Source organism: Boleophthalmus pectinirostris, unplaced genomic scaffold (genome assembly GCF_026225935.1).
Source record: "Boleophthalmus pectinirostris isolate CB_2022bp ecotype Guang Dong unplaced genomic scaffold, ASM2622593v1 HiC_scaffold_5, whole genome shotgun sequence".
Classification (NCBI taxonomy): Eukaryota; Metazoa; Chordata; class Actinopteri; order Gobiiformes; family Gobiidae; genus Boleophthalmus; species Boleophthalmus pectinirostris.
This window is the reverse complement of record NW_026571404.1, coordinates 21826106-21841173: the sequence shown is the minus strand read 5'-3', so window position 1 is coordinate 21841173 and position 15068 is coordinate 21826106. Positions and strand designations below refer to the sequence as shown.

The 15068-nt window shown below is 39.8% G+C and overlaps 1 protein-coding gene across 1 annotated transcript; it reads left to right on the top strand.

Moving 5' to 3' along the window:
- The first annotated feature begins 3461 nt into the window (after positions 1–3461).
- LOC110156906 (golgin subfamily A member 7B-like) lies at positions 3462–13482 on the top strand. Its single transcript, XM_020921137.2, has 5 exons — positions 3462–3473; positions 7404–7529; positions 8813–8965; positions 12333–12434; positions 13346–13482. The coding sequence occupies exons 1-5, from the start codon at positions 3462–3464 to the stop codon at positions 13436–13438; spliced, it is 486 nt and encodes a 161-aa protein (XP_020776796.1). The 3' UTR covers positions 13439–13482.
- The last annotated feature ends 1586 nt before the right edge of the window (positions 13483–15068 follow it).

Below are 15068 nucleotides of genomic sequence, written 5' to 3'. Positions count from 1 at the left end.
ATTGTTAATGTAAAATGGCTTAATAATGTAGAAGTGATAGGCCCCACATCGTCATAGTAAGTAAGTAAGTAAGTCTTTATTTATATAGCACTTTTCTCAGACATTTTGTGTCCCCAAAGACGCTTTACAGAGCATTATTCAGCATTATTCATTCAGCATTATTCATTCACTCTATACCCTGGTGATGGTAAGCTACTATTGTAGCCACAGCTGCCCTGTGGCACACTGACAGAAGCAATGCTGCCATGCCAATCGGCGCCATCGGTCCCTCCGACCACCACCACCACTCAAACACACACACACACCACTCCCGTACTAGGCAATGTGGGTGAGGTGTCTTGCCTAAGGGCACACAATGATTGAATTGATTGTATTTTTAATTGACCTTAACTATCAACTGTTCATGGAGACCTATGTAGCATATTTTGGGTTGGGCATGTTTTAGTGAAATCTGGGCGGAGATTTGGGGTAGGTGAGAATAGAAATTTTCAGAGCACACAAGCTTCAATTTCAGGATAATACAGGACTATTCAAACTGGCATGAATCAGTCGAATTACAATTTGAAGTAAGCTTAGGGAACACCATTATAATATAGACAAAAACTCTAAAAAGTCTATTTTACATTATGTCCTTTTTAAGTAATTCCTGAAACATCTATCTATTGCAAGTGGGGTTTATTCTATTCAAAACATTTTTGGATAGTAATTTTTTTGGCTAATACATTTCAGTAAAGGATGAGAAGCACAGTGTGTGATGTGTGACTTACCCACACAGTACAATGAGTCAAAGTTAGTATTTTCTGCTGAAGTGCACATTCACACTCTCCTCTCATTACACTGTCAATACGCACAGGAATGCACATGTTCAGCCATGATGGAAATTATTTCTAACAACCTCATAATTTTCTTGAGACTGCTCTTTGAGGCTTTCCCTAAAACACTCCATTTTATTCAAGTCTGTTCGGCCAAAGACACAAGCCATAATTTACTTATCAGCCAGACGTGAACCTAAATATTTGTGTGGCTTTCTTATAACCAAACATTTAACTAATAGAGACATCATGACCGCAAACTATACACTGCATCTTAAATTGTGTGAGTTTTTCATTAGGCTTCCCATTTCCTGCTAAATGTGTGGTTTTTAAGGACAACATTATAAGTGTGGATATTGGCGCCTCCTGACCTCAGACTATTTTCTTTTTTTAAATACATTTTTGGTCATGAGACAGAAGAATCTAAAGTGACAAGAAGAACTGAAAAACAAGAGGCATTTTTATATAGAGGTATGTAAGTGTTGGTAATTGTTGAATCATTCTTACCAATGTAGTAAAGTATTATCGTTTTAAAATAAACAGAATTGTTGCTGTTGACATAATTCATTTAATTCATTCATTGTGTTAATCATCACCACACTAAAAAGAATCAGAAAAAACAATGGAGACTCATTAAACATATTCTAAAAAAAGAAACTTATCCGAGACAGGAGGATCTAAACTGACAAGAAATACTGAAAAAGAAGAGACATTTTTACATATTTTTGGTAAGTGTTGGTAATAGTTGAATCATTTTTACCAACGCAGTAGAGTATTATTGTTTTAAAAGAACGACTCTTGCTGTTGATGTAGTTCACAATTCATTTCATAATTATTCGTTAATCATCAAGGCATTTATATAAAGTAATTATGCCTTATTGACATCAGTCTCTTGTTATTTTTGCTGCTTATGTTGAACGTATTATTACCATGTTTATTTTTGTTTGTTGTTATTATATTTATTGTGATGTGTGAGCTGCTGTGTCCAATTCATGTGTGGATCAATAAAGTTTGTCTAAGTCTACGTAAGTCTAGCATAAAAAAAAGCTTCTATTTTTAAACCAAACCCTAAAAACATTCAGGACAAACAATGGAGACTCACAATAAAAGACATTCTGGAAAAAGCAACTTATCTGAGACAACTGTACAGACCACACTGATGTATATAGACTTAAGCAGGATATATAGTGTATACTGGGAGCTGCATATAAAATGTAATGCTTAGAACCCAGTTAGAGGCTTTCAAACCCATTGGCATGCACAAAAACACACCAATGTGAATATGGAGCTCAGGGGAAACTGTGCCAGCATGTTATTAGATACGCATCTTTTCTAGCAATCTGCAGAAAGCGCTGGGATCCTGGCAAACAGCATTAGTTCGGCATAATTCTCATTTTGTTAGCGCTCCCCCATCCTATTTCTGGATTCTGTTTCCATTCATAAGAGGCGAAAGCTGCCATGTCTTTGTGGCATACAGTACTTGTTTGTTTATGCGTCTGTAGATCCAAGTGTGTTTGCCAGGAGTGTGATCCAAGCTACCTCAGGGGACTGTGTAAAGTATGGACAAGGAAGGAGGATAATGTGAGCGCATGTCAGGACTCATGCTGTCAAAGCAGTGGAGTGGAATAAAAGTGTCAACCAAAAATAGACTAATAATCACCATTTCTCATCCCTTTGTACGGCATCAAACGCATCTCTCCATTTGTGGGGTTTTCAGGAGGATATGCACGCTTTTATCTGCCCGCTCCAAGTTTAAGTCACACTTGTAAATTTTTAAAACAGGGTCTTGATGGCAGAGATTTGCTATCATCAAAAGTAGCAAAATGGCAGTAGAGACCCATACAGTGCAAGGTTACCTGAGTGGACTCTCATAAAAGTTTAATCATCCATTAAATATATAGGGGAGTGAATCACCATCTATCTAGAGCAACTGGAATGTAGATAGCTGAGGCACATGCATTATGAAAGGGGAGGAATCTGTTGGGTGACCACTTCAGATAATGGACTGAAAATTTTAGTTTTTAGTTTTGTTAAAGGTGCATTGTGTAAATTTTCAGGACTTTTTTGTGTCCAAATGTTTTGCCCAGAATGCTACAGTTTGGCATTTAACATACCTGTCTAGCATTTATTCAGTTGCAGATGTTTTTTATTGCCTAAACAACATATTGAAAAACACCAATTCTGACTGTGATTGGGTTGCTTCTCCACAGATCTGACCTGTAACTTGGTCACCTTCTTCTCTCCATGAACATAGACAAGTGTAATGCTGTACTGTGGAACATTGCACTAAAGCAAGAACATCTCCATGGAGCACAAGAAAGAAGTTATATTGTGGACCTTTAAATTATACACAAAATATACAAATTTCACCTTCCACCAGTAACCCGAGCCGCAAATTATTCCAGTCTTTAGCGTTATTAGAAATTCAGCGCATTAGCATTTCCCTGTGCGCCCCAGAACCCTGCATGGCGCGCGCTGCTCACGTACGCGCACTCGCTCGCTCCTCACGCTCCTCACCGTTTCCGCTTGGCTCCAGTCTCCAGAGCGCTGTCCCACACCGCACCGCACACGTACAGAGACAAGTGGGCAACAGTGGACAGCGGTGGTCTGCCCGGGACAACAGCTGCACGGACACGCGTGACTGGCAACATGGCGACAGAGGTAAAATCATGTTCGTTTGTGTATCTTAAAATGCGCGCGATGAGGAGACTTGTTTGTTTCTTGGCTTGCAGTTGCAGTGCTGTGAGATGCTTGTTGTTGTGCTTCGTGTATTTAGTCGATGAAGTCAATGTCACCTTAATTAATTAGCGCAATTTACGACGGCACTTAGCTAATTACGCGCATTAGCCTCTTTGAAATCGCGCTGTTTTTGGTTTGTTTTGCGTGTGCCATAACTTTGCATCATCACCAACTGTAACATATGCGCAAGTTTATTGTTGTGGGGTTTTTAATCTGAATTTGAAGTCATCGTGTGTTTTCCCTCTGACAAAAAAGTTCTGTAGTTTTGCTCCGATGAAGACAACCTCAGCAAGAGCGAGTTGTCAAATTGGTGTTGCAGTCAGCACCATGGAGAGAGTCTGTATCTGCCATAGCTTGTGATTGAAATGACAGGCTCCAGATCTTTGTTTTTGTGATATAAAAAAAGAGCTTCATCGCACATATTTTTGCAGCTTGCCTTCCTCTGTTTCATATTTGACAGCAGTGGGCGAAAGAGGCTCTACCAGGCAGACCCATTAGGATACACTGGTGACTCCTTGTGTATTTTTAGCTACAATAATGTCTGATAGCGCAGCCTCCTCCTTACCTTGTGCCCTTGATAATATCTGTACTGAAGACCTGATGTGCCTTCATTACCATGTTAATAGCCAGTACAGGGAGAGGTGCAGTTATTTCACCATTCACACTGGTAAAGGTGCAGCATTATTTCAAACCTATTAAGCTATATTTAACTTTGATGTTTCCGTCTCTTTCAGCAACTCGCATACACTTTCATCTTATTCTCTTTTTCATTAAAAATGTGGTATTTGCTTTTAACAAAACTTTTGTCTCAGTTTTAGTGTAGCTTTAAGTTCCCCAAATGGCTGTAGAAATATAAGTGAGGGGTAAGAGTTGGAGACAAGTTAGATACACACTAGCTTCATTGCACACAGAGTGACAAGAACAAGACATCTCATTATTATGGATTGTGGAGTAAATAGTGGTTATGGCTGTCACACCTGACAGATTTTATTATCCAACTTTAAATGAAATAAACTAAAATGACAATAAACTATGAAACTATGTCATATGTGTTTTTTTTTTTTGTATTGATGTCAAGTCTGTTGCAACCACGGCATATATTTCTCTCTCTCTATGTCTGTATCTCTGTCTCTCTCTCTTCTCTCTCTCTCATATCCCTCTCACCTTCTTCTCCTGTCCCCTGATATTATATTAGAATTCATTCTACATTCTACATGCAGAGTCAGCAGTGACGAAGCTATGAGCTGCCTGCGATCTGCACATTGTGTAATATTGTGGATTAGTTATGTCCACTCTGCTCCCAGACTCCAGCCCTGTCCCAGCCAGGACTAATGTGTTGAGCAAAGTCATCAGCAGAACGCTGCATCATCTGCTCTACCACAGTCTCTTTTGCTCTCTTACACAGTTAACAGTTTTGTTCACTTCGTCTAAACTTTAATGACTCACAGACACTTGGCATAACCTTTTGATAGTAACTCGTGCTCTTAACAGCCAAAATGAACAAGAGAGAGCTAACATAATGAGGAATGCTGAAGTGCAGTGGAGCAGGCTGCAGTGTGTCCAGTGCTCACATGCCCCTCTGTGTCTATAGGCACTGACACTGTGGAGCTGGCCTGACACATTCATGCATGAAGTTAGAACTCAGCAGTACAAGTGTTTTGCATTGCTATTGCTGTGTAGATCTGGACTCCATGTCTGTCTTGATTACTCCAGGGGCTGCCTGCCCTTCTCCTCAGTTTTATTGGTTTCAGTGCTTTCAGAAACTGCACTTGGCACAGATTCATGGAGTGGGCGTCGGGCAGACAGTAGCACAGTACAGAGCTGCCTAATCGTCTCCCACGTGATCATCAGTATGACACTTGAACATGGCCGTCTGTGGGGGTCTGTTATGGAGACAGAAATAGATGAGTGATCCCACGCAGAGGAAACATCAGCACTCAGAGAAGATCTGAATGCTAAGGACTTTGACCACAAGAAAGCACAGGTCTATGGCAGCTGCAAAAGACTGCTCATATACAGTATTTTTTATCTGAGCAAATCATATTGAGGGAGTTAAGTAAGACAAGTGTCCTACTTGGGCTACTTAGATTTGTTCAGCTCTAAAATTTGGGATCTGAGCTCAGACTCTCTCCACCACAAGGGCATGAACCCGTGCTAAAATAGGCTTCAGAGAGTGTGCTGTGTCTACTGGGAGTCCAAGTTTATGAAATGTAGAGACATTGTTTTTGGTTTGAGGGAGTTCTGACTCTTGGCTTTTGTGCAGTGTAAAAATACACAGGGTCAACAGACGTGTGTGTGCCAGGACATCCTGCTGGGCTGGACACGGGCCATATTACAGTTAGAGCTAATGTTCACACTGAACAAACCCAGTCATGGCTGCTGTCTCTGAATTCTCCACAGATCATTATTAGTGAGGAACTGAAGGGACTGGGCACACTAGTGAGTGACATAAATAATAATAAAAGACTTGCCATGACAGAAGTCCAGCTCTATGTGCAGTTCTCAGAAGGGCTTTGCTTCAAGGTACAATGACCAATCTAACACAGACCTCCAAACTGCCTTTAGGAAATATCAGCTGCCAACTGTGCCCAAAAATAGACTCTGAAAGAATGTAATGCTGCATATTACAGTTTCGCATGTGATCTTTCAATTTCATCATGGCCATAATGAAGATTTTGAACAAAAGCCTTGATCAGAGCTGAAAGAACATTTTCTAATAGAACAGAATTGAAAGAAGCTGTCTATATTTGCACTGTCCTCTCTGCCTCTGTAATGATGGTCCTCTGGAGGACATTTGATTCCACAGGGGACAGTTTATTCTCGCCTACCTCTTCTCTGTTGTGTTCCTCCCAGGGGAGTGACTGTTTGCAACATAGCCTAAGCCTACCACTCAACACAGCTCTGATTTAGTGCTATTGGCCTGACAGTTCAGAAATCCAACAGTGTTCATAGTTCGACAGTTTAATAGAGTGGTCCCAAGGGGGGGTCAGGACCCACTGAGCTGGGGGTCATGAGGTGATTTCAAGATGTGGAGTTAATTTCATTAACTGAGATTCAGGAGCCAGGCCACGCCTCAACCTCCTCTCCAGCCAACCACAACCACAGCTTATCTCAACCAAGCCTTCAGTTACCCAGAAGTTCTGTCTGTACAGCCATCCTGACAACTGTCTACGTCAGCTCTCTTGACCACGTCCATCCCACCCTGTGTCTCTCATCCATCCTTCTGTTCAAAGACATCATCTTTAAGGACGGGGTTTTCCGAACCAGCTGACCATTTTGGATTAGAGACGGTACCCCCACTGAAACGTCTCCCTCCAGCCATCATATCTATCCACCGTCAATAAATATCTTATCGTATTCCACGTATGTTGTGGCGTGGTCCTTGCTAGTGAAATCATTTTAGAACTATGACACTTTATTTTATCTATTCTATTCTATTCTATTCTATTCTATTCTATTCTATTAAACCTCTTTTTAAAATGTTTTCCCTGATAGAAAAGTTTGGGAATCCCTTTAATGCATCACCAATATTATCCCGGCTAACAGCAGATGAAGTGCATTGCTTATGATTGTGATGTCAACATGGCACCAGTTTAAGTTGGCACAGGCCTAGGGTGCTGGGTCAGAGCACTTCAAATGGGGCTGTTTATTAGGCACATAAACTGTAGCTTTATGGGCTTTGGAGGAAAAAATAAATTCCACTGATGCTTGTCCCATGTTTGTAATATTGTCATCCTCTCTTATGCCTAACTAATGAACAGTTTCACATACTCAAATATTTGGTATTTATTAAACCTTTAATCATATACAGGTTACACAATTGTTTTTTTCTTCCCCTCCCCCTCTGTGCAGTTTCATAACCTGCAAGAGCTGAGGCACAGTGCGTCTCTGGCCACAAAGGTGTTCATACAGAGGGACTACAGCGAGGGAACAGTCTGCCGCTTCCAGTCCAAGTTCCCCTCAGAGCTCGACAACCGGGTGAGTCTGTGGTCACAACCATGTACCAAACCACATACCCAACAGATGACTCTATATGAGACACTTCAATGACCAATATGACTTTATATTTTATACTTGGCATCCATAAAGTCATTAGATATGTTATTATCGGGGGGGGGGACTAGAAAACTAAATGGCTAAACTAAAGCTTTGTTCAGTGAGTGAGACGAAAAATGAATCTGGACAGAAAAATGCTTTTGCGTTCACACTTCACATTTACTTTGGCCACAGCTAAAGAATATGTGATATGCCCCATTTAGTTTGTTATATTAGCATTAGTGAGTGATGGTGAGGGGGATTTTCAGGAGACTATATGTGTCTGAGTCAGTCCGGAGGCATGCAGGTTTAAAACTCACAGGGAGCTCTTTCACAGCAGTGGTCATCATTTAAATTATTTTTTGTCTGTTACAAATGACAGTTGCACATTAATCAATTGGGAGATCTGTAAAAGCTAATGTGATGGTTTTAAATACACATTATAAAAAGTATGCCAGAAGTGTTTGAGACAGTGTAAAATGTAATCAGAAAACACACTTCTTCAATACATAATAAAGATGTGAGTCTGGTCACTGCTGAACCTTCCCGTTTTTAGGTGGGAGTGATTGACAGGTGGATGAGCCAGAAGGGACACACATACGCTGTCTGTATTGGGAAAAAAAAAAAAAAGAAAATATCATAATTATCTGAAAAACATTGTATATTTCTGCAGAATCAGTGAATGTTCTGTAAAAAAAAAAATCTGATTTAATTTGAAAATGATAGGTGACCAACGAGTTCCTTCGTTTCACATGCATCACTGAAAAAAGAAAAAACAAACAAATCTGATCACGTGATCATGTTTGGTCGTTCTTGAGATGCAACAGAGGGTGTGGTGTCCAGAGTGATATCAATCTGTATAAAAGTACAAAGGTATCAGCCTGGATTTGCCAGGCAAGCAAATTCTTAAAGTGTTGGGGCAAAAGCCAGGTGGAGAAGATGTACAAATAAAATGTAAATACGTTTTTGCAAAATAATCTATGGTTTTGAACATGAATGGATTCATACAGCACCTTCAAGATACTCAAAGCACATAGTAATGCATTATTTATTCATGCTGCTATTTATTTGTTATTCACATCACACAGTTGCCCTAAAGATCGACGACGCAAGGCTGCCAAACGCCGCCATTTGGTTGATGGGCATATATCCTAACCACTGAGCCACTGCTGCCCCTTGCATCATTTCTCATGGTTGTATGTCTCTTCATTTGTGTTTGTAAGTAGATCGAGCGGAGTTTGCTGGAGGAGACCGTGAAGACCTTGAACTCTTATTACGTTGAAGCTGAAAAAATCGGAGGCCAGTCGTACATGGAAGGATGCCTGGCCTGTGCTACAGCGTATTTTGTCTTTCTGTGCATGGAAACGAGATATGAAAAGGTACTTTATCAATTGTTTGGCACACTAAAGACACAGCATGTTCATAATATATTCATTTTTAGCTTTTCAAATAGCTGGTTTGCAAAGTCTTATAGGTAATGGGCACTTGAAGAAAATTATTCACAACTGAGTCATAATTGGTGTTTGTAACAGTTATTGATGTACTGCGAAAACTTATAAACTTAAAATACACTTTTGTAATTGATTGGAGCATAAATTGTTATGACTATTCATATCTGATCTGTGTTTGTTACAAATCATTTGTAGCCTAAAAGCGTAATTTAAATAGGACATGGTCTCCCAGGACAGCTTTGCTTGCATAATGATGAAATATCTTTCTTTAAGGAGCCTCAGAGGAAAACTCTTTTCTGTTTTCTGTAAACCTTTTGCATCAAGTACAAAAATAACAGCTCCTCATCAGCAGACCGGCCTGTTTATCTCAGTGAGGGTTACAAAAGCTGCTTCCAGGCCATAGCTAGTGCATTAAACGTTAAATTACACAGGAACAACCTTTGATATCTGTAGTTTAGACCGGGCCACTTCATCAGTACAACACTATTGGATTTCCTAAATGTATTTGGACAGTGTGAGGAAACAGGAGCAGCACAGAGAAAGAGTGCATGCATTCTTACACATAAAAGCTCTGTCGCTAATGGAGGTCAACTTCATTGGCCTGTGAGGACTGTGGCCACTTGTTAGCCTTCATTAGAGACTGGAGACACCAGTGTAGAAATGCACACGAATGCCTGAAGCAATGCAAAACTATAACAACTAGGTACTATGTACATTAAGTTTACTAAATTTACAATATGATTTATAATAGGTTGTTAATATCTCTCTAGGTCTGACAAAGTAATTACTATATTAACCTTTTCTTTACCCATATCTTGGTATTTAATCTGGGTAGATTTAACTTTTCTTTTTACTTTTCTTGAGAGCATATAATAGTAAAAGTAAACTATTTACAATGATGACTCAGGCTTACTATAGTCACTACTTAAATGAGAAGTTATGAGTTAGGTTAGGTATTATTCAAGTAGTTACTAAACCTGAGTCATTAATTGTTATTTGCTCATTATGAAATTTCTTCATGTTTCATTAAAGATAACTAAGGTGCAGTTATTATAATGTGTTACCCTTTTACTTGTTATTTTTTGAATTTGTGATAAAGACAGTACATAAAAAAAAACTAATTTCTTACTCAAAATGAATTTACCAAACCACCCAACAAAAAGATTTTATAACACTGCGTTCTCTGACTGACTGTTCTCATCTCTGTCTCCAATCACCGCCATCTCTGTCTCGTCCTGTATTTTGTAAACATTTCCTTGGCAGAGCGGGGAGATGAAGTAGTCCAAAGGTGCAGTGTAAAACAGTGTTGAAGCCATGCAGAACTGTGCTTCTCTCAACAGCTTTCATCTGGGTCCTGCTCCATTTACACGCATTCAGATACATATTGTTTACCATCTGAGGGCATTCTGACTGATAGTGATCTAAAACAACCACCCAAGTGGTCCGCACATGTCCAACTGATAAAGAGGCCACACACTGCTTACAGTCAGGGTCTGTCAAAGGATCGTGATTGCTTTTGGCATTCAGTTCACTTTCTAGCTCAGACTTATCATCTCAAGAAATTTAATCTGTTAGGTCAGGTTTTATAATGATAATGATAAAAATGGTTTTGTCAGGAACACTTCCTAAATTAAAGTAATAACCATTTAATTTGGATCATTATTGAACTCTTATTATCATTTATTAGTGAGTGAGCAGTAGATTAGTAAAATTTGTAAAATATCATTACTTTCACTGCCATAGTATTAGGATATTTATTTTTAACACACTGTTACAGCTTTACGTTGTCCTATAGTGTAACTTTTCTGGTGGACCTGCTTGTCTCTGTGGAGATGTTATTGCTTACCAGGAATGTTCCATAGCATGACGTTAAACATATCCATCTAACATTTATTTATTACGAGTGTTTCTATTGCCCAAAAATACAATGATTCCTTCTGTCAATAGGGGCGACTCTCCACAGATCTGAATTGTAATGTAGCCCAATGGTGTATCTCTTTATAGGTTTATATATAGGTTTAATCTATACTGTATAATATCCTAAACAAAGCAACATGCAGAAACACTCACTAGGAATGTGATGCAGTGTACTTTTAAACATGAAGAACCTTTTCTAATAATGGAAACCTGTAGCACAATAAAGCACCTCCTTCTTCAGTTTTTACTTATGATATATTGGCACTGTGTAGTAGTGGCCCAGTATATATCAGGCCAATATTTGACCACCAGACTAAATGACATAAATTAAGCTTTTAACTTTTGTGCATCATTAGCTTCAGTCCATAAAAGAGAGAGCACTTTACAAAATACTTCCCTCTCATACTTCTGCAGGGAAACAGGGCAGGGGAATGTAAAATTTGTTTAAAGTAAAATGGCTATGGATATGACGTTTACTTTTAACACCTTTCTTATGTAGAACAGTGCAATGTATTTACAGTTGCTGAGTTTTAGTTATGTCATATTTAATTTCCATCTATGCAGCCAAAATTAACAAAAATTGATCTTGGGCTGCTCTGGACTCAATACAACTGCATCAGCACTGGCCATGAAAAACCATATCTGTTTTCATCCTAATATGAATGCTTTCTGAGTGCCTTGTCAATGGCCATAAGTCTAAGTGAGGCATGTCCTGCAGATTGGCGTGGTGAGACAGGTTTCAGGAGAGGCATGGCACATCCGCTGAATAAACTCTGCTAATGAAGCTACATAGATAACAGTTGTTCTTCTAGCATGGCTGAATTTCACTCATCAGCTATTGGCCTGATATGAACTGGTCATGTACTAATGCACTACAGGTATGCTTTTTGACTTCCTACCAATTCTACATACAACAAGTTTGAATATACGGTCTACCCAGTCTAAATAAATTTGCTTCAATATTTTGTTAAATTATGTTTTATTTATTATTTTATACCAGTCTCCGTGAATTTATTATTACCATTTATATTGTTGCCCTTTGTTATTAGATGTATTAGATATGCCAAGATGTGTGTGTGGTACTGTGTTCAAATAATTTCCCTTGTGGATCAATAAAGTTTGTCTAAGTTTTTGTTGATAATCCAGTGTTCTATTATATACAGTAGTGATGCTGTCTTTGTGTAATCCATGGACAACTCAAACAGAGAATCTTATATGTATAAGCATCAGGAATGTCTTGTACATATTATGTAATGTTTGGCTTCATATTGAGTGAATTTAGATTTTGATCAAATCTCTGTGATTCTAATCAAATGTGGATTAAGTGTAACTGCTCCTCTGACTGTCTAAGCCCTGTCTGCCTCCTGCCCTGTGCCAGGTGCTGAAGAAGATATCAGGCTACATCCAGGAGCAGAATGAGAAGATCTATGCTCCGAGAGGCCTGCTCCTCACAGACCCCATAGAGAGAGGAATGCGCGTTGTATCCTTCACTCACCCACTGCTATTGTAACATGTAATAATAATATAATAATAAATCATTATAATAATCATTATTATAAAGCACTTTTAAAAACAAGATTTACAAAGTGCTGTACAAGCAGCAATGAACAATACAAAAAGCATAAAAATAGCATGCAGAAAGCATACAAAAACAGACAATGATGCAAACAATCCAATAAATTATAATAAATAAAAAGAAATAGAATAATAAGGAATAAAATCATACTAAAGCCAGTGAAAGGAAGGCCAACCGACAAAAATGAATCTTAAAAAGTGATATAAAAGATGATACTGATGGTGCGAACCTTATCTCCTCAGGCAGGTCATTTGAAAGCCAAGGTGCCCAGACTGAAAAGACTTGATCACCCTTCATCCAGAGCCTGGACTTTGGAACAGCCACAGGGACCTGCCTGAGGATCTAAGGCCACAGGAGGGCTCGTATGGGGTTAAACATTCTGAAATGTAACATGGTGCAATGGTGTCCATTTAATTCTTAAGGGAGTCTTGGGGTTGAAGCTGTGGCAACAAGATGATTCTGACATTTTTGAGTACAGAAAAATCATTGTTTAAGTAGTTTGTGTCGATTGGAGGTTCAGTTCCAAGTCAGGCCTGAAGTTAACTTGAAGTATAACAGTGCTGAAAATCTCAGTTAGCCTTACAGTTAACCTTTTTTCAGCTGTTTCTTGCAATACTTTGTCCTTTATTGCTACACTTTAAGTCAATCTATGTTAAGGCATTTTAAATAGCTTGCTCCGCCCTAGGACAGAGAGGAGACCAAAATTGTGTCCAGTAGACCATCACATTGCATTGGCCTGCTATGGCTCAGTGCAGGAGCCTCCGTAATGCCTCATGTCTTCATGGTAGTGCTCGCTCCTTGACTTGTGCCCTCAGCTGGAGATCAGTGTGTATGAGGACCACGGCTGCAGCAGCTCCAGCCCCAGCAGCAGCAGCAGCATGTCCTCAGCCTGCAGTACCGCTCGGTGACTGGAGGGGCAGCGCCAGGCATACGGGTATCAGCACAGGGGCAGTGGGACACTCACCAGCATCCGCATGCTCAAACATGAGAGCACCAGGTTCTGAGAGCAAAGCTCCTACATCTTCTGTGAATCGAGGTCTGAGAGGCACAAGCACAGCAGCCACTGCAGCTACAGCTGTCATTGGATCCATGTGTAAAGTGATTTCAGTCTTCTATTACATTGTTTCATGATTCAGCACTGGTTTGGGCTGACTCAGCAGTCCTGATTAGGGCAGAGTTGCATTGTTTAACTGGGGTCGCTGTCCAAAGTCTTTGCAGCAGCTTTTGGGTCTCCCGGGAGGAAAAGCAGCTGCCTCCTGGGATAGCCAGTGCTCCCTGCTCCCACAGAATGACTGCATTCATGTGAGGTGGCTGGGGTCAGGCTGCTCTGAATGCTGGCAAATTGGTCCTTCTGTTGGATGTGGTGGTTCTATGCTCTGTTCACATGCTCTTGGCTTCAGTATCAAACAGCCACCACAGAGCACCTTGGCTTATTTATCCTTTTCATTCCCAGCAATAAGATGCCAGTGATCCGCATCACAGCTGCAGGCTCAGTGTGCACGTACACATTCCTCTGCTTTATGCTTGCTGGCTTACACAAGTGGACAAATGAATGACACAACATCAATGGCAAGGAAACGGCAGTGCTTTTAAGAACACTGCCCTGTACTTACATGCAGATGAACTTAAGGCAAACTACACACGCCAACCAGACATGAAAAGCATTTTATTGTGTCATTTTCCAGTAGTGTGATATAGCTGGGGCACCCTCTAGTGCCAGTGACTGAGAATGAGCTTTAAATAAACCCCTTTGTTTTTATTTAACAACAATAACTTAAACACATGAGTCACCCCAGTTTCTTCTGCCAGTCTCTGCCTCCACTGATGCTGTTCTAAAGCAACACAAGTTGCCTCAGCACAGCTGTATCAGGCCCAGGTAACCTCCTCTGTGGGGACATCATTAGGCCGGTGTTGGCTCAACTCTTTGTTTAGAAACTAAAATGATTTTTATTGTTGTTGTTCAGTGGCTGCTAGGCCTGTTGTGCTTGTGCCTGTGTCTCCTCCTACAGATGCCTTCATGTTTCATCCTTGTGCAGATACCCAGCCTGGGGCTGATTGACTGCTTTATATAATGAACTGTAATATTGTTATATTTGTTAATATTATAGAGCTATTCCTGTCTTCTCAAATGGTATTTATATTAAAATGTCACTTTTTAACACTAACACATTTATATATTTCCTATAACCAGCAGATATAGTGGCAGAGAAGCTCCTGTCTTTAATCCTTTGGCTGTGTCATACTTTCTGTTTGTCCAAACTTTTATAGATAATGTATGCAGAGAAGAGACACCAGGGATACTCAGGGGAGAGTGTGCCAAATACTGACTGTGAATAGTGATGTAGCAGCTAGCAATGTCCAATTAAGAACGGCTAGATTTATAAAATGTAAGAGTGTACTTGCACTCGGGAGCCAATAAACTACAAATTGCTAATTTGTCTTTGGCGTAAGTAATGTTATATTTGAATATCTCTTTTCATTTTGTCTCTATGCCATATTTCTACTTGTGTGGAAGTAGCGTACAGCTGTGTGTGAGTG